Below are 19,286 nucleotides of genomic sequence, written 5' to 3' on the forward strand. Positions count from 1 at the left end.
TTTCAGCAGCGGATGAGCTGAGGCAAGGGCAGAGATGGGCGATGTTCAGCCTCAGACAGATGTTAGGGAGAGGGATGGAGTCAGTGGCTCGGGAACGGAGTTTGTGACGGGGACCGAAAACAATGGCTTCGGTCTTCCCAATATTTAATTGGAGAAAATTTCTGCTCATCCAGAACTGAATGTCGGACAAGCAGTCTGACAATTTAGACACCGTGGAGGGGTCGAGAGAAGAGGTGGTGAGGTAGAGCTGGGTGTCGTCAGCGTACATGTGGAAACTGACGCTGTGTTTTCAGATGATGTCGCCAAGGGGCAACATGTAGATGAGAAATAGGAGGGGGCCAGGGATAGATCCTTGGGGGACACCAGAGGTAACGATGCGGGAGCGGGAAGAGAAGCTGTTGCAGGTGATTCTCTGGCTACGATTAGATAGATAAGAATGGAACCAGGCGAGTGCAGTCCCACCCAGCTGGACGATGGTGGAGAGGCGTTGGAGAAGGATGGAGTGGTCAACCGTGTCAAAGGCTGCAGACAAGTCAAGAAGGACGAGGAGAGATAGTTTACCTTTGTCACAGTCACAAAGGATGTCATTTGTGACTTTGATGAGAGCCGTTTCAGTACTGTGGCAAGGGTGAAAACCTGATTGGAGGGATTCAAACATGGAGTTGCGGGAAAGATGGGCACGGATTTGGGAGGCGACAACATGTTCAAGGACTTTGGCGAGGAAAGGGATGTTGGAGATGGGGCCGTAGTTTGCAAGGACGGAGGGGTCAAGTGTTTTTTTGAGGAGAGGGGTGATGACGGCAGATTTGAGGGAGAGGGGGATAGTACCTGAGGAGAGAGAACCATTAATAATATCAGCCAACATGGGAACCAGTAAAGGAAGTTGGGTGGCCAGCAGTTTGGTGGGAATAGGTTTGAGGGAGCAGGACGTGGGTCTCATAGACAAGATGAGCGCAGAGAAGTCATGAGGGGAGATTGGAGAGAAACTGGAGAAAGATGTGAGCTCAGGGCTAGAGCAGGGGGAACCTTAGAGGAAGTTTGGCCCGGTGGGCTAGGGGAAGGAAGGGAAGTGGCAGAGGCAGCTGAATGGATGGTCTCAATCTTAGAGACAAAGAAGTCCATGAGCTCCTCACACTTGTTGTCAGAGGTGAGGGTGGAGGAGACAGGGGAGAGGGCTTTAAGAAGACAGTTAGCAGTGGAGAATAGAAGCCGGGGTTTATCTTTGCATTCCAGAATGATTCTGGAATAGTGAGCAATTTTGGCAGATATTGCTTTATGTGGTCCAGCCAGATCTGGCGGTGAATGGCTAAACCAGTTATCCGGCATATCCATTCAAGCCTGCGTCTCTTGGACTTAAGGGAACGGAGATGAGGGCCGTACCAAGGGGAATGGCCAGGGAGAGAGAGATTAATTGTTTTAAAAGGGACTAGGGCATCAAAGGTGGTGGTGAGGGTGTGTTTGAGCAGATCAGTAGCTGCAGAAATGTTGTGGTGAGTGGAGGGCCAAAGGCTGGACAGTTGGGATTTCAAAAGTGCAGTTGTAAGAGGGTTGGGGGAGAGTTTTTTTCCAGAAGTGGATACAGAAGGAGGTAGGGTTGGGTGGGGGGGAAGTGGGGTGGTGATGGGTGGAAGGGGGATGTGTGTGGAGAGCGATACGAGGAAATGGCCAGAGATGACCTTATCTGCAATTGACATGATGGGAGTAGTGAGGCCACGAGAGATGACAAGGTCGAGGGGGTGGCCGTGAATATGGGTTGGGGAGTTTACATGGAGGGAGAGATTAAGGGAGGATAGGAGGCTAGTGAACTCAGGAGAGAGAGAGCATGATGAATTGAGACGGAGGTTGAAATTACCGAGGATGAGAAGTCGTTCGGTGCAGAGGCTGAGGGAGGAGAGCAGTGAAGATATCTCAGTAATAAAATTTTTATGGTACTTGGGTGGGCGGTAGAGAATGAGAATTTTAAATGAGAGGGGTGGAATAAGGCAAGATGCTCAAAGGAGGAGAAACTGCCGGAGGAATAGGGGGACAGACCAAGGTGTGATTTGGTAATGAGCCACACCGCCACCACGGTGGTCTGAGCGGGGCAAGTGGTGGAAGGTATAGCCAGGCGGGGAGGCTTCATTTAAGGGTAAGGTGTCATCACCCCTCAACCAAGTTTCCGTCAGGGCCATGATGTCGATGCAGTCATCCACGATAAGCTCATGGATGGCAAAGGCCTTGTTTGCAAGTGAACGGACATTCTGGAGGGAGATGTGGAGAGGGTCAGTGATGACTGCCCCACTGCCAGCGTCCACAGGGTCAGCGCTGGGAGGGGTGAGTTGGATGGGGAGGAGATTGGCAAGATTAGCTCTTAGTGGGCGCGCTGGGTGGGAAGGTCGACGGGAGAATAGGACGGGACAGTTGGAGTTGCTGCTCGTGAGGAGGCAGCGATGAGTGCCTCGATGGGCCCTTCGGAGGATGCCAAGAGAGGCACAGAGTGAAGCTGTGGGCTTATCCAAGAGGGAGTCAAGCCTGGGACGGCGGCAGGCGAGTAGGGAGGTCGAAGAGTAATGAAGGATTGGGGTAGGGATTTGTGAGGGCAGAGTATCCGAGAGATGAAAGGAGGAATGACCACAGGAGAGAGAAAAGGAAAAGGGGGAGAAAAAGTGGAAAAAGAAATGAACAGCTCAGGTCTGGAGCGGCAACCAAAGTGTGCACGCGAAGGGACACAGGCCTGGTTAAATGTTGTAATTAATGGGATACATATTTTCTGGTGGCAGGGAATAGGTTGGGCACAATAGTAGGGAGACCAGGGTCAAAGTCAGAGGTCCTGTGGAGGGACAAAGCTGACGTAAGCAGGATGGGGCTGGCACAGAGCATCGACGAACTGCTGTCCAAAGCAGGCCAGTGAGGTCCAGAAGCTATTTGAAGGGTAGAGACATAATAAAACATCCCAAGGCACTTCACAGGAGCATCATCAGAGAAAATTTGATACCGAGCCATATAAGGAGATATTAAGACAGGTGGCCAAAAGCTAGGTCAAAGAGGTAGGTTTTAAGAAGCGTCTTGAAGAAGGAGAGAGAAGTGGAGAGTTTATATTGCGCCTTTAATGACCTCAGGATGTCCCAAAGTGCATTACAGCCAATGACCAGATCATCTGCTTCAGTGATGTTAGTTGAGGGATAAATATTCACCAGGACACCGGGGAGAACTGCCCTGCACTTCTTCAAAATAGTGACGTGGGATCTTTTACGCCCACCTGAGAGGGCAGGGGGTCCTTGGTTTAACGTCTCATCTAAAAAAAAGGCACCTCAGACAGTGCAGCACTCCTTCAAGTACTGGCACTGGGAGCGTCAGCCTGGATTTCTGTGTTCAAGTCTCTGGAGTGGGACTTGAACCCACAACATTCTGACTCAGAGGCGAGGGTGCTGCCCACTGAGCCACGGCTGACACTGCCTGCCCACTTCCCTTCATTAAGATAGAACAAGATGTGAAATGGGCAAGAATTAGTAAGAGATCACAAATGACAATAGCAAAATACTGCGGATGCTGGAAATCCGAAATAATAACAGAAGACGCTGGAAAAACTCAGCAGGCCAGGCAACATCCATGGAGAGAGAAATAGAGTCAATGTTTCAGGTCGAAACCCTTCTTCAGAACTGAGAACTACAATGACATTGGCTTACTGTTTTTTTTAAAGAGGCCCGTATAAACTGCCAAGCAATGAGGTTTGGAAATGGTTTCTGGTATGATTTACTCCCGCAAGATGCGTAATGGGTCAAAGTGACAGTGAGTGCAAGTGAGCTCGGCTTGTAAAGTGAATCTATGCCAGACTGTGAAATTAGCAGAATTTGTACCGTGACTGAAACATTAATTACATTTTTTTGAAATCCCACGTCACGCTAACAACACCTATGATCAGTCAAGTTATGACTGGATTTAAATTTTGCAATCTGTCAGATGTCTGGGACGCTGTTGGCGGCGCTGAGGTGAATTTGCCAAGTTAAATTAATTATGAGTGAGACACAAACTTTTAATTCAGTGAATGTGAGGCTCTTGTGTTTCAGTAAACAAAAAGAGTTGGTCTTTAAATACAAGATAGCCCCCTCAGCCTTTGAATGTCATGAACTTCACATCTGCCAGTTATAATACGTTGTACTAAAAAATGTGTTGGTGATAAAGATCTGTAAATACGACAGCCTGTTTGCATTTCCTGTAAATTCTGTTAAAATACTAGTAAATGGCTCATTCATTCCCGATAGACAATAGCAGTGAAGATAACACATGATACTCATCCTAGACCACAGTTTCCTGAGCTCTTTATTCAGCTGCAGTCAATAATCAGCTCCTCTTCATTATATATTCTTTGATTCAGGGATTCAATTCATTCACACGGGAGAAGCCTGAAACTTGCTAAGAAATGTTGACGGAATACTGCTTCTATGTGACTTATGTAGCACTACAAACGCAATGCTGTTTCTCTTTTCCACCTCTGTAACATCACTGGTTTTTGCCCCTGCCTTAGCCCATCTGCTGCTGAAACCCTCATCCTTGCCTTTGTTACAGACGTGTCTTCCTTTTTCCTCAACCAAGGATTCCTCTCTACCATGGTTGACATGACCCTCGACCGTGTCCGTTCCATTTCCCGCACTTCTGCTCTCACCCCTTCCCCTCCCTCCCAGAACCACGATAGGGTTCCCCTTGTCCTCACCATTCACCCCACCAGCCTCCACATTCAACGGATCATCCTCCGCCATCTCCAGTGTGATCCCACCACCAAACACCTCTTCCCCCTCCCCTCTTTCAGCATTCTGAAGGGACCACTCCACCCGCGACACCCTGGTCCATTCCTCAATCACCCCCAACACCCCTTCCCTGGCGCCTTCCTGTACAAGCGCAGGAGATGCAACACCTGCCCTTTTACCTCCTCCCTTCCCATTGTCCAGGGCCCCAAACACTCCTTCCAGATGAAACAGCGATTTACTTGTACTTCTTGCAATTTAGTACACTGTATTCGCTGCTCACGATGCGGTGGTCTCTACATTGAGGAGACCAAACGCAGATTGGGTGACCGCTTTGCGGAACACCTCCATTCAGTCCGTGAGCATGACCCCAAGCTTTCGGTCGCCTGTCACTTTAATTCTCCACTGCACTCCCACTCTGATCTCCCCTTCCTCAGCCTCTTACACTGTTCCAATGAAGCTCAACGTAGGCACAAGGAACAACACCTCATCTTTCGATTAGGCACTTTACAGCCTTCTGGACTCAACATCGAGTTCAACAATTTCAGACCATAACCTCGGCCCCTATTTTTTTTCCCCACATGGCAGCTGTTGATGATTCTGCCATTCCCATTTACACCTCCTCTAGACTCATCTTTTGTTTAACTTGTCCCATTACCATCTCCTTTTGCCTTGCACCATCATCCCTTTTGTCTTTTAATCTCTCCCGCCTTCCATCCTATCACAGACCTTCCCTTTTGTTCTTTCCTCCCCCCTTTACGTTGGCTCTGTCTTTGCTTAAAATCTGTTCCATCTCCAGCTTTTTCCAGTTCTGACGAAGGGTCATCGACCTGAAACGTTAACTCTTGTTTTTCTCTCTCCACAGATGCTGCCTGACCTGCTGAGCATTTCCAGCATTTTCTGTTTTTTATTTCAGATTTCCAGCATCCGCAGTATTGTGCTTTTGTATCAGTTATCTAGTATTTCACTATCAGTGTGCAGCGTGTCCTAAATACAAGATGCACTTATTCACACAAAGTGTAGTGGAAATCTGGAACCCCCCCCCGCCTCCAAGCTGTCGAGTCTGGGGGTCAATTGAAAGTGTCAAAACTGAGATTGATAGACCTTCGTTAGGCAAGGGTATTAAGGGTTACAGAACCAAGGTGGCTAGATGGAGTTAAGATACAGATTGCCATGATCTAATTGAATGGCGGAACAGGCTCGGGGGGCTGAATGGCCTCCTCCTGTTCCTCTGTTCCCAACCATTTGAAACAGTTTCAAAGTCAGCTTCCCTGTAAATAAAAGGTGTGAACTTCAATTATTTCATTAACAAACACTTCTGTTTTTTTTTTTTGATTTTACCATGTTTTTGTGTGGTTTGTTTTGGTAGATTGGTTCATTCTGGCATGGGGAGAGATTCTCCACAGCCAGGCGCGGAACTGTCTTTCGCCACTCGTACCGGGACACGCCAAGGCATCGAAACGCACCTCTTCCGCGTCGAGACCAACTCCAATCTGTCCAACTGGACCAGGCTAATCGTACAGGGCTGCCACAAAGCAGCGGAGCTAATTAAAGAAGTTACAACCAGTAAGTATATCTATTACGGTGTGTAAAAAAAAAACACAGGGAAGAAGATTTCTGTTGTGCATTATGTACACTGAAGTTGTAAACACATTTATTAAAAAAAACTTATAATTTTGTTACACAGAGGAAGTCAGTGATGGTACGGAGGAATTAAGGGGGAAAATTCAGTTAATTAGCGCCTAAGAGGGCACTAGCAACTAGCGTTTGCGCCGCTCGCAAAATTGACCAGACATTTTGCGGCGGTGCTAAACACTACCGCCATGATCTCCTGTGCCCGCAGGTCGTGGCGTCAGTCGAGTGTGCAATGCCCCGGTAGCACCCCGGACTGGATATTGAGTGGCGCCCCCTGCCTTTCCGCCTGCCGCTAGCAACGACAGGTTGAGGGGAATGTTTTGCAGTCGGGAAGGGACTGGGGGAGCGCTATTTAAAGGCGGCCGCTTCCTGCCTTTTATTGTCGGCGACATTTTTGCACCACACATTCTGAGAGAGAGACACACTTCTGGAGATATTCAATGCTGTGTGAAGGAGTTTTGGATACTGAGCAGCACTTTGCCGGTTCATTTTGATTTGACCTTCATTGCATCGATTTAGAAGAGACTGAGGGGACTGCACTCTGAGCTCTTTCCCTGGGCCTCTCCGTTGTTCTTTCCAGCAGAATTGATGTACAGGTCTCTCCAGGCCAAGATTCAAGGCTGCAATGAGCAGGGTGTGGATGGAGAGCAAGATCGACCCTCCCCTTTAAGAACTGGCCGGCGCCAGTGTGTCTGTGTTCCATTGCTGACTGACATCACATGAATTTCGCCAGTGCTCTGAGGTAGTGCCTCGCTCCTCGGCGTTAGCGCCTTAAGAGAGGTGTGTAGTGCCTGATTTAGCGCTCCAATCACCTCCGGGGCGATAGAAGCCAGGTTTGCAGTCAGAGACGATAATTAGCGGCAGGCGCTAAACTTTGCGCCCGGCCGATAATTGCGCCCCAAACAGGGCGATACCGAATTTCTCCCCCTAACCTTTTTAACGAATTGGCTTCACTTTTTTTCCTCTGTCCAATTCTGAAGAGACTGACATTGACTAAGCTAAAGATCAAGGGTGTCAAATGCCCTCTTTACATCCAGCCCAGGTTGTGGATCACATAAATTTGACCCTCTAACTACCTAATAATTGAGTGAGATTTGTGCATCCGAGTCCTTGATGATCCAGTACTTCCTAGCAGCCTAGTGTCTGATTTCCAGGCAGTTTTCTGGTGCATATCTGTCAGAGTCCCTAATCCTTTAGTGTTGCGCCTATAGGGAAATGGACACTGTTCTTTACTCAGAGTAGTGAAGCAAGGTGGGAGGAGGCTTATGTGGAGCATAAACATCGTTGGGCCGAATGGCCTGTTTCTGTGCTGAAAATTCAGTGTCTGTAGCAATTCAGTGGACTGGCCAAAATGACGGGCTTTTTGCAGGGACTTTCACTTGTGCTCAAATCCCATCCAAATTGTTAAGACGTGGCTTCCCCCCGTTCACTATTGGTAAGGTGCGTGGTACAAAATTAATTCATAACGACACAAACTGCCCATAAATGAGCCAGTAAGCTGACAGTCTGACTCCGAGGGGCCCACAAGGCTGGGCTGTTGTGGGAATTGTGAATATTTAACACGGTGAGGTAGAGCACGCTCTGCGATTAGAGGTTAAGCGTCTGGTTGGGGAAGATCAGAGAGACGTTTCAACTGCTCTACCTGGGAAAGCAGACACCAGATGCAAAAAGTAGGAAAAAATATCTATTCTCCAGCACAAACATCTCTTGCATTAATGATTACAAGATTCACCCATTCAAAAAAAAAAGTAATGTAACTCTTAATTACTAATGTGGTAGAGGAATGACTTTGATGAATAAAACTAGATCTCCCAAGTACTTTCCTAAACTACTGGGAAATGCATCCTGCTGGAATAATGATTAAAAGTTACAATTCTTTTGCCATGAACCAATTAGGGGTCCGATCGTACAGTAGTTATGTTACTTGATTATTAATCCAGGCAACATGAGTTCAAATCCCAGTTTGAGAATTTTTAAATTCAGTTTTTAAAAAACTGGAAATAAAAAGCTGGTATCGGTAAAAGTGACCATGAAGCTGTTGGATTGTCGTTAAAAACCCAACTGGTTCATTAATGCCCCTTTAAGGAAAGAAAGACTTGTATTTCTACAATGTCTTTCACGACCTCAGGACGTCCCAAAGTACCTTACAGCCAATGAAGTACAGGAAACTTTGTGCTATCCGGAGGTGAGCTATCCGGCAATCTGGAGCCACCGGCAAAAATCAGCAGCCGTTTTTTATTCTTTTTGTTTGTTTTTTTTGCTTTGTTTGAACAGTCAAGCTGTGCAAGGTCTGTAGCTATGGCAACAGCTTCAGCTACAGAGTTTTAGGGCCACACCCGAGTGTTTAGAAGCTGTTGCTAAGCAACAGTGTTTGTTGTCAAATACAGAGATAAGAATCTCCGTATCTCTCAACATTAACTCTGGAGAGTACGGCAGTTTTGAGGCAACGGCAGCAGCTCGGTCCCATGGGTGCCGGATAGCACAAAGTTTCCTGTACGACGTGTAGTCGCTGTTACAATGTAGGAAAACGCGGCAGCCAATTTGTGCACAGCAAGCTCCCACAAATAGCAATGAGATAATGACCAGATTATCTTTTTTTTAGTGATGTTGGTTGAGGGATAAATATTGGCCAGGACACTGGAGATAACTCCCCTGCTTCTTTGAAATCTTTTACGTCTACCTGAGAGCGCAGACGGGGCGGCCTCGGCTTATCGTCTCATCTGAAAGACGGCACCTCCGACAGTGCAGCACTCCCTCAGTACTGCCCTGGAAGGGTCATCCTAGATTTTTGTGCTCAAGTCTCTGAGGGAAGGAAACCTGCTGTCCTTACCAGGTCTGGGTCCATATTGACTGCAGTCCCATACCAACGTGGTTGACTGTAGGGATGGGCAGTAAATGCCGGCGTTGCCAGCGACGCCCACATTCTGAGAATGAGTAAATTTAAAAAAACATTTAAATGCCTAATAACTCATTTGTATAATAATTAACCGAAGGGAACTAACTGACTACTTCATAATCGAACAATAAAATGAAAACATTCAGATGCCATAAACCATGTACAGTAACAACTAAAGATCAATTAAATTAGCCTGCAGTCATACTGGAACACATGATCACTGCAAAGCAAATTCAAGCACTCTCTAATGTAAAAGTGGCTTGGGAGTCAGGCCAACAAATACAACACCCAGTTGCATCAAAGCAAGAATTACGTGAAACATAGAAACATAGAAGATAGGAGCCAGGAGTAGGCCATTCGGCCCTTCGAGCCTGCTCCGCCATTCAATGAGATCATGGCTGATCATCCAAATTCAGTACCCTGTCCCTGCCTTCTCCCCATATTGTAAAGTCTGTGGGTTGTTTAGTTAATTAATACACAGACTACCAGAGTAACTTAAAACAGGACTTTACTATTCGAAGGTCAGGGCGAATCTGCCAAATAAATCCTGACACAGCACTTATATACCGGTGTGGTCACCGTCGGTATTACAGTATACAGAAGCCAACAAAGTAGTGCCACACCTAAAATAGTTCTCTTAAAGGTGAACGGTTACATACAATGGTTTTCTTAAAGGTAGACGGATACATACACTACACATATCCCTTGATCCCTTTAGCCTTAAGAAATATATCCAACTCTTTCTTGAATATATTTAATGAACTGGCCTCCACCGCCCTCTGTGGCAGAGAATTCCACAGGTTCACCACTCTCTGGGTGAAGAAATTCCTCCTCATTTCAGTCCTAAATGGCTTACCCCTTTATCCTTAGACTATGACCCCTAGTTCTGGACTCCCCGGCCATCAGAAACATACTTTCTGCATCTAGTCTGTCCAGGCCTGACAGAATTTTATAGATTTCGATGAGATCCCCTCTCAATCTTCTAAACTCCAGTGAGTATAAGCCCAATCGACATAATCTCTCCTCATACGTCATTCCTGCCATCCCAGGTATCAGCCTGGTGAATCTTCGCTGCACTCCTTCCATGGCAAGAACGTCCTTCCTCAGGTAAGGCGACCAAAACTGCACACAATACTCAAGGTGCGGTCTCACCAAGGCCCTGTACAACTGTAGCAAGACATCCTTGTTCCTGTACTCGAACCCTCTTGCTACGAAGGCCAACATACCATGCGCCTTCTTAACCGCCTGCTGCACCTGCATGCTTACCTTCAGCGACTGGTGCACAAGAACACCCAAGTCTCTTTGCACTTCCCCTTCTCCCAATCTATTGCCATTCAAATAATAATGTGCCTTCCTGTTTTTGCCACCAAAGTGGATAACCTCACATTTATCCACATTATAATGCATTTGCCATGTTTCTGCCCAATCACCCAACCTGTCCAAATAGTACTGGAGTTTCACGACATCCTCCTCACAGCATACCCTCCCACCCAGCAGCCAGTCTCGCGCTGCATGGACCTTGCCCCACGTACTGTATTGCTTTGAGCCCAATGGAAGGCTGCACATTACTGAAAGGATATAGAGGCACTGGAGAAGGTGCAAAGAAAGATTTACAAGGATGATACCAGAACTGAGAGGTGATCACTATCAGGAAAGACTGAACAGGTCCGGGGCTCTTTTCCTCGAGAAAAGCGAAGGCTGAGGGCTGACCTGATAGAGGTCTTTTTAAAATTATGAAAGCATTTGATAGGGTAGACGTAGAGGAGATGTTTCCACTTGTGAGGGGAGTCCAAAACTAGGGGTCAAAAATATAAGACAGTCACCAATAAATCCAATAAGGGATTCAGCAGAAACTTTTTACCCGGAGAGTGGCGAGAATGTGAAATTCGCTACCACAAGGAGTAGTTGAGGCGAATAGTATAGATGCATTTAAAGGGAAGTTAGCGAAGTACATGAGGGAGAAAGGAATAGAAGGATATGCTGATAGGGTGAGATGAAGCAGGGTGGGAGGAGGCTCGTGTGGAGCATAAACACCGGCATAGACCAATTGAGCCGAATGGCCTGTTACTGTGCTGTAGATTCTGTGTAATTCTATGTAAAACATACCCATTGAACCTCGACAACTTTCTAAACTTAATTTTTGACCTTTCGTAATGTTGAGAGTAGAGGCAATCCCCATTGAGCTCTCCTAACATTAATAATTAACCGCCCAAGGCATGGAACTGTGCAGGTGCGCACAATCACACACACACACAGCTGCTTGATCGACAAGCTTGGTTTGAGGTGCAATAGGCAGTATAATTCGATCGTCGAGCTGCATCATTACACCCTACAGACACCCAGTCCGAGAGCAGCAGCTGGAGAATTTCTGCAACATTAGACAAAGCCTCCTAGAACTCTCCATGAGGACTGTCGAGTGATATTAGTGATAGCTTGAATGCAGAGCTTAGACCAATGCTAGGGATGATGTCACTTTAATGCCAACCAAACAGAATTTTTTTTGTAAAAAGAATGAAGGACATGGAATAAAATTAGAATAACTACATGAGGTGGAAAATGGGATGCATGCACTGTTAATATTCATAGATATGGTCAAATTTTATTTATCAAGATGATTGGGTCAAATGGTTGGCATTTGATTTGCCTCAACGTGCTGTTCAATAAGATGGAATGGAATTGCTGATCTATGATATTACAGTGTGAACTATTAAGTGCGATGTGAATACAGTAGCGGTGTCAGAAGGTGGCTCAAGTGAAACATTCGTTTTTTAAAAAATATTACCTGTCACCTGGTGCTTTTGGCAATCTGTAATCCAGTGTATTGGGGTTGCGTTGTGTGACATGTGCTGAGATTCCTACAGAGGGATGTGCATTCAGCATGTTGAATAGAGGAGTGGAATTAGTGGAATAAAGCAGTTCAATCTTTCGCACCTTGCCGGAAACACAAACCTCCAAAATGTCACTTGTAACCCACCGTTAGTAGATTACATTAACCAGTGCTTCAATCCTTGCTCGTTAATGAAGTAGTCAGTTAGCTCTCTTGGGTTAAGTGTTATACAAAGCGAGGTACAAAGGAGCGTTCCTTGGGGTTTCTGCTGTGGAGTCAGAATGACTCTACAGGAGTGAGGAAGGTGGAATGGCCTGTTATTATGGTCTGCATTTTTAAGACTGGGATTGGTCAAGGTCCCTCCTGGATTTATTTTCTCCCCTCCTTTCCTCAAAGTGTTGACTCCATGTTGGGATGCACTTGGCTCAGCAGGCAACTCGACTGCTGTGGCATCACACCCAAGTGTGTTCCTGCCCTTGGTTGACTGACACGCACACACGCTTGTAATGTTCCTTCTGTCACCCACATTTTGGGGGAGTGAATTCCAGATTTCCATGACCCTTTGTGTGAAGAAGTGCTTCCAGACATCAACCCTGACATCACCCCTGAAATGCCTAACTCTAATTTTAAGGTTATGCCCCCTTGTTCTGGACTCCCCTACCAGAGGAAATAGTTTCACTCTATCTACCCTATCAACTCCTTTGATCATCTTAAACACCTCAATTAGATCACCCTTTAATCTTCGATACTGGAGGGAATACAAGCCCAGTCTATGCAACCTGTCCTCATAATTTAACCCTTTTAGCCCCGGTATCATTCTGGCAAAATTTTTAAGTTCTGATCCTTGTTTTCAAATCCCTCCATGGCCTTGCCCCTTCCTATCTGTAATCTGCTCCAGCCCTACAAACCTCCGAGATCTCTGCGCTCCTCCAATTTTGGCCTCGTGTATCCCTGATTTCCATCGCTCTATCATTGGCGGCCATGCCCCCAGCTGCCAAGGCCCTGAGCTCTGGAATTCCCTCCCTAAACCTCTCCACCTCTCTTTCTTCCTTTAAGACGCTCCTTCAAACCTACCTCTTTGACCAAGCATTTGGTCACCTGTCCTAATATCTCCATATGTGGCTCGGTGTCAAATTTTGTTTGATAACGCTCCTGTGAAGCGCCTTGAGATGTTTTACTATGTTAAAGGCGCTATATAAATACAAGTTGTTGTTTGATCTGCGATGCACCCCCTCCAAGGCCAATATATCCTACCTGAAGGGAAGGAAAATGCGAGGATGACGAACACCGTGGTTGATCTTGTCCAATGATACAGCCTCTTCTCAGGCGAGGATTGTGTGCGACACGGGGAGACTCCAAAAATAAGAGCAATGAGAGAGAATTTTTGAAAATAACTTACCGATTAGCCACGGCTCGGCGGGTAGCACTCTTGCCACGGAGTCAGAAGTTGTGGGTTCAAGCCCCACTCTGCAAGTTAAAAACATTCAGATTTCAAAATGTCCAATTAAATATCAATGTTGACTTTGATAATGTTTCAAAAAAAGCTAAACATGGACTTCTTTTTGCATTTAAAACCCTGGAAATCATTGCGAGTGATGTTCTAATACAAAAATTATCCTGCTTCAGCTCACCTGCTGCTGAAACCCTCATCCATGCCTTTGTTACCTTCCAACTGGACTATTCCAACACTCTCCTGGCCATTCTCCCATCCTTCACCTTCAGTCAATGTCAGCTCATCCAAAGCTCTGCTGCCCTCATCCTATCCCTGGTCTTTGCTGATCTACATTGGCTTCAGTTACCCCAACCTCTCTAATTTAAAACTCAAAGGCCTAGAAATTGGGGTCTGGCGCCAAGTTCGCCTGGGCGCAGATTTTTGCGCAGCGTTCGGAGCAGTAGCGATCGTCAGATATTCAGCCTCAGTGCCCCTAGAGGGAGACGGGGCGCGGCTCGAGGCGCTCCGCGTCCCTCTTAGGGCGCTGAAAGTGAATTTCGCAGCGCAACGTGCCACACGCTGCGGCACGGCACGCTGCGGTACTGCAGGCCTTCCTCCCATTGTTAAGGGGGAGGGGCCTGCAGCAGCGCGAACCCCGATCGCGAGTGCCGGCAAAAGAGCCCGGCACCGTGGAGAAGTGCCGGGCTCTCGGGAAACAGCCGGCAATGCCGTGGGGTGGGGGGGTGGAGATCTGGAGGCCGGGGACGGAGGTGCTGGCAGGCGGCCGCCGAAAAAACCGGCCGCCCCGCACCTCCACCTTAACTTGTGCCTCTGCCGGCGCAGTAAGGCCCCGTGAACCGGGCGTGGGTAGCGAACGGCGCAACAGCGCCGTTCGCTACCAAATATCGCGAATGGGGCGCTGCGCACACCGATAACGTCATCGGTGGCGGCGCAGCGCAACAGGCTAACGCCACCATTAGCGCCCCTGCTGAATATCGCGGGAGGCGCAGCCAGTGGCGCTATAGCCACTGGCTGCCTCTTTAGGCGCTAACAGGTGGCGCTACTCACCCAATTTCTCCCCCAAAGCTTTTTGTTTAAATCTCTTCATGGCCTCACTCTCTGGAACCTGCTTCAGCCCTACAAGCTCCCCCCACCCCCAGACTCCGAACTCTTTGTTGCTCCGACTCTGGCCTCCTGTGCATGCCTCCCTCCCTTTGGCCCGTCTCTGGTGGCTGTGCCTTCAGCCACCGAGACCCCAGCGCTCTAGAATTCCCTCCCTAAGTTAATCCATGGCCCCGATTTTCTGCCAGCCATCAGGTGGGTTTTCAGGTGGGCGGGAGCCAAAATTCGCTGAAATAGGGGGTCGCGACCCCCCCGCCTGATTCCCCGCCCCGTCCGACTTTCGGACCACCGTTTCTCCGCGACCCGAATCAGTCCCGCCCGCCGCTGGTGGGACTGGCCGTCGGGACCCTAATCACCAATTATTGGCATGTTTAATACCATTTTAAGGGGCCCTTGCTATTTTCAAGGGTTCCCCACGCTAAACACGCCTACGGGGAACCCCGCTGATGAAAGCTGGCATGAAGCTTGCCGGCTGGCTTGCTATCAGCTGCAGGTCATTCGGGAAAGCTGCGATTTAATCGGAGAGCATTTGTATGGTGAAGGACCTTGTTGTTGCAGGCTTGGGGCTACTTCAAGGCTTAGGCACAGCTGTGGAAGGTTGGAGCCTCACACACTTCTCCAATGCTATCTCCTGGGAAGCCCCTCTCGCCACGCTCACTCAGCGCTTCCTCAGCGGAGGCATCTACGAGAAGCATGGGACGCCTTTTTTTCCTTCCCTTCTTGCCATTAGAGGATCTCCAGCAGCAGAGGCGGCAGCAGCAGAACCAGGAACAGCAGCAGGAGCACCAGGCTGCTGCTCACTCACCTGAAGCTGCACAGGCCAGAAGGGGCCAGCGCTTGGAAGTGGCTTGAGAGCACCTTGCTGCACTTTAGGGGGCCATGGGGACCCGTTTCTGCAGTGGCAGTCCTACTCAGAAGGACTTCCATGAAGGTCTGGTTTCTCTGTTCAATAGATGGCCAACGCTCCTCAAGAGATGTCATTCTCTTATGAGCACTCACCATGTTTTCCGTACCCTGGCGAGTTATCTCCTCCATGGAGGTTGCCAACATTTCCATGGTGATGCATTCATGCGCCAATGACTCCACAAAGGCTCTGCTCATGGTCGCTATGGACTCCTCCATTCGCTCCACACTCGCAGCGACCCTGGAGACAAAACCTGCCGGAGACTCCTGCATCTGTGCATGGAGAGCCATCACCTCTTCTCTTGCGGATGGACTCAGAGGCAGAGGGTCGACATGCAGCGCAGCTGAGCTGAGCTGGCAGAGTCCTGCGCCCTCCGATGAGGACTCTCCACTGCTGTCCCTGTCTCCAGAATCTGCTGAGGCTCACTTGTGAGCTGTGAAACACCAGGTGACAACACTATATGTCCCGAAGGTCCCCCCGAGGTGTGAGTGTCTGCGCTGGTGCTGGGTGCGTTTACTTCTGCTGACGCTGCGCCCTCAGAGGTTGGAGCTTCCTCTGAGGAGTCTGGCTGTACGGCCTCTTCCTCCTCCAGAGTGGGGACGGGGGCTCTGGATGGTCCTGTGGGGGAGTAGAGGAAGGAGTTAGAGATGTGATGCCAAGGTTACATGCACATTCGAGTTGACATCTGCTGACACCTGCATCCATGCAGCCTTGGTCTCAGTGGGAGGCCTCTTCCTGCCTGACCTAGGAAAGAGGACCTCCCTGTGGGCCCTAACCCCATCCAATAATGCCTGCAGTGAAGCTTCGTCGAATTTGGAGGCAGCTCGGGGTCTGACACTGGCCACAGCTGCTGCAGGCTCCTCTGCCATCCTGTATGGTTCGTTTGGAAGCCAACAGAGGAAGCAATGCTTGCTGTGGACCTTGAAAGCATCACGAATGATGACATCATACTGTGGGGCTTTCTGACTAGAAATGGACAATTAGCAAGGCTGCCTACACGCTGGAAATTAATTGGCCACTTGAGGGAAAATTGCGTGCAGCTGGCTGACCCATTTTTTTGTGGGTCAGAACCCCACATTCGGGGAATCCGACCATTTCCCACACAATCCACAAAATCGGGCCCCATGTCTTCAACTCCCTCCTTTAAAATCTATTCCTGGCCAAGCCTTTGGACACCTCTCTTTGGATTGGTCATTTTTCTAAGTTAGAGACACTCTGAGTTATCGTTGGTGATGGTATAGATTCATTCCACCTGATGGTACAATGCAGTTATGTCTCATGTTGCAAAGAAACATGGGAAACCAGCCATCAAGATTGTGTGTACCATCACAAACCCATGAATCCTGCATTTTTAAAGATGAATCCAAAATTAAACTGAATTCTAAACACTCTAAGATTGGGGAAGAATTTAGCTGGTTGCTATATGTAACCACATGTTCTTTATGTAGCATTTCTGATGTTGTTACACAAAGCAAGCCAGAACAATTTTTCTCCATATAGTGGGAAACACTCTTGTAAGGGTGAGGGAAAGAATGAATTAAGGTGGCCTCTCCCAGGAGATCACATGGTTTCGGGTGGGGTTGACAGTGTATATGTTGTGATACACAAGGCATCGCAATTGTGTGGTACAGGCTGGATGGACCAGAGGGTCTTTACCTGTCCGTCATTGTTCGTATGTTCATAAGAGTGGGAGATAGTGCAGTGAGACTCTATGAAAAGGCAGAGAGGAGCATGTTGGATGGAACATTTGTCATTTAAGATTTTATAACCATGAATCCGCAGTATATACATTTCAGCTCATTTTCACTCAGTATCTCAAAACCGTCAGCCTGGTTCAGGCAGGATCTTTCTTGGATACGATGACCTAAAAGCCGTGTTCTTTTTGTTGCTCACAGCGTGTACATACAGGACCCAGGAGTGCCTTCTGACCATTCATTACGAACATGGCTTTTCTATCTTGAAAGAAGCACAAGAAGGAAGCTTGCCAAGGCTGATTTGGCAATATCCCTTCGAGAAATTAAAAAACTCCTCAGATGACGGGGTGAGAATGCTCTATCTAGACTTTGGCAGAAGGGACGGGGAAATTGTAAGTATCCTTTTTTTTCCTCAATTGATATTTAAGAATACAGTAAGATTGAAGCAATGAGTGCCAACCTCCATCCAGACTTTCTCACACTGCACACACTACAGCTAACGTTACATCAGTGTGCAGTTACCAAAAACTCTAGGCCATATCCTAAGGTGCGTCAATATAGAGGACATAAATACCCATGGATTTCAACTGAACTCCCAGCATCAGCCCTGTGTTTTCCTAATTGACTTCTATTCCAAAGTGACCTAGTTTTAACTCAAGCTCAAACTGACAAATTACACCCTACTCCTGCACGAAAAATAAGCCACCACAAATGAAACCAGCGTGACATGACCGACACACTTCACACCACTTGCACAACAAGAGCCTGAGCAGGCATTGGACTGAAACACTCCAGGTAGAGATGTGATGGATGGATAACCAACTTTGATTTCCAAATGAAATGGGAGTTCACGACGTGGTGTGACTGCATGCTGCTATTTTTTTTTGAAAATTGATCTAGATTATTGGGAACTTAGCAAATTTAATATCAGAGAGGAGGAGGAGGAGGATAAGGGCGACAGTCTCCAAACAGGAGACTTAGGATTTGGAATGCGCTGCCTGATAGGGCGGTGGAAACAGATTCAATAGTAGCCTTCCAAAGGGAATTGGATAAATACTTGGAGAAAAAAAATTGCAGGGATATGGGCAAAGAGCGGGGGAGTGAGACTAACTGGGTTGCTCTTCAAAAGAGCCGGCACAGACTTGATGGGCTGAATGGCTTCCTTCTGTGCTGTACTATTCAATGATAACTACAACCAGGAGCTCCATATTGATATTTGCAGCCTAATAAACGTGTTGGTCTAGAGATTAATCTACAGCACCGCTCTCACTTAAGTTCCAGCTATGGTCTGCCCCATGGCTATTGTGTAAGTGGAGCCATGGGGAGGTAATGGTGTAGTGCTTTAGAGTCAGAATAAATTCAAAGCATACTGCATTGATACAAACTTCTGATATACACTGTTCCCAGAATGAGGTCAGCTTTTATTATGACTATGCCGTCCGTCTTTTTATTTATTTATTCCTTCATTTTCTCCTCTTCTTTTCCAATGCACTCCTGGCTGGCCTCCTATCTTCCACCCTCCATAAACTTCAGTTCATCCAAAACTCTGCTGCCCGCATCCTAACTCGCACCAAGTCCCGTTCATCACCCCTGTGCTCGCTGACCTATATTGGCTCCCGGTCCGGCAACGCCTCACATTTAAAATTCTCATCCTTGTTTTCAAATCCCTCCATGGCCTCGCCCCTTCCTATCTCTGTAATCTCCTCCAGCCCCACAACCTTCCAAGATCTCTGCGCTCCTCCAATTCTGGCCTCTTGTGCATCCCCGATTTCCTTTGCCCCACCATTGGCAGCTGTGCTGTCAACTGCCTAGGCTCCAAGCTCTGGAATTCCCTCCCTAAACGTTTCCACCTGTCTATCTCTCACTCCTCCTTTATAGAAACATAGGAGCAGGAGTAGGCCATTCGGCCCTTCGAGCCTGCTCTGCCATTCACGGCTGATCCTCAATGAAGCTGCTTAAAACCTACCTCATTGACCAAGCTTTTGTTCACCTGTCCTAATTATCTCCTTATGCGGCTCAATGTCAAATTTTGCCTGATAACACTCCAGCGAAGCG

The 19,286-nt window shown here is 47.8% G+C and overlaps 1 protein-coding gene across 1 annotated transcript in view; it reads left to right on the forward strand.

Annotated features, from left to right (window-relative positions):
• Positions 1-19,286, forward strand: part of sntb1 (syntrophin, basic 1) — a 152,647-nt gene that overhangs the window by 122,414 nt on the left and 10,947 nt on the right. Inside the window, exons 6-7 of the mRNA XM_085993688.1 lie at positions 6,091-6,287; positions 17,433-17,623. Of these exons, the coding sequence (XP_085849814.1) occupies positions 6,091-6,287; positions 17,433-17,623 (388 nt within the window). The remainder of the gene's footprint in view (positions 1-6,090; positions 6,288-17,432; positions 17,624-19,286) is intronic.

The sequence above is a fragment of the Somniosus microcephalus genome, chromosome 7, assembly GCF_052327205.1.
Source record: "Somniosus microcephalus isolate GS21.2 chromosome 7, FLI_Smic_1.0, whole genome shotgun sequence".
NCBI lineage: Eukaryota > Metazoa > Chordata > Chondrichthyes > Squaliformes > Somniosidae > Somniosus > Somniosus microcephalus.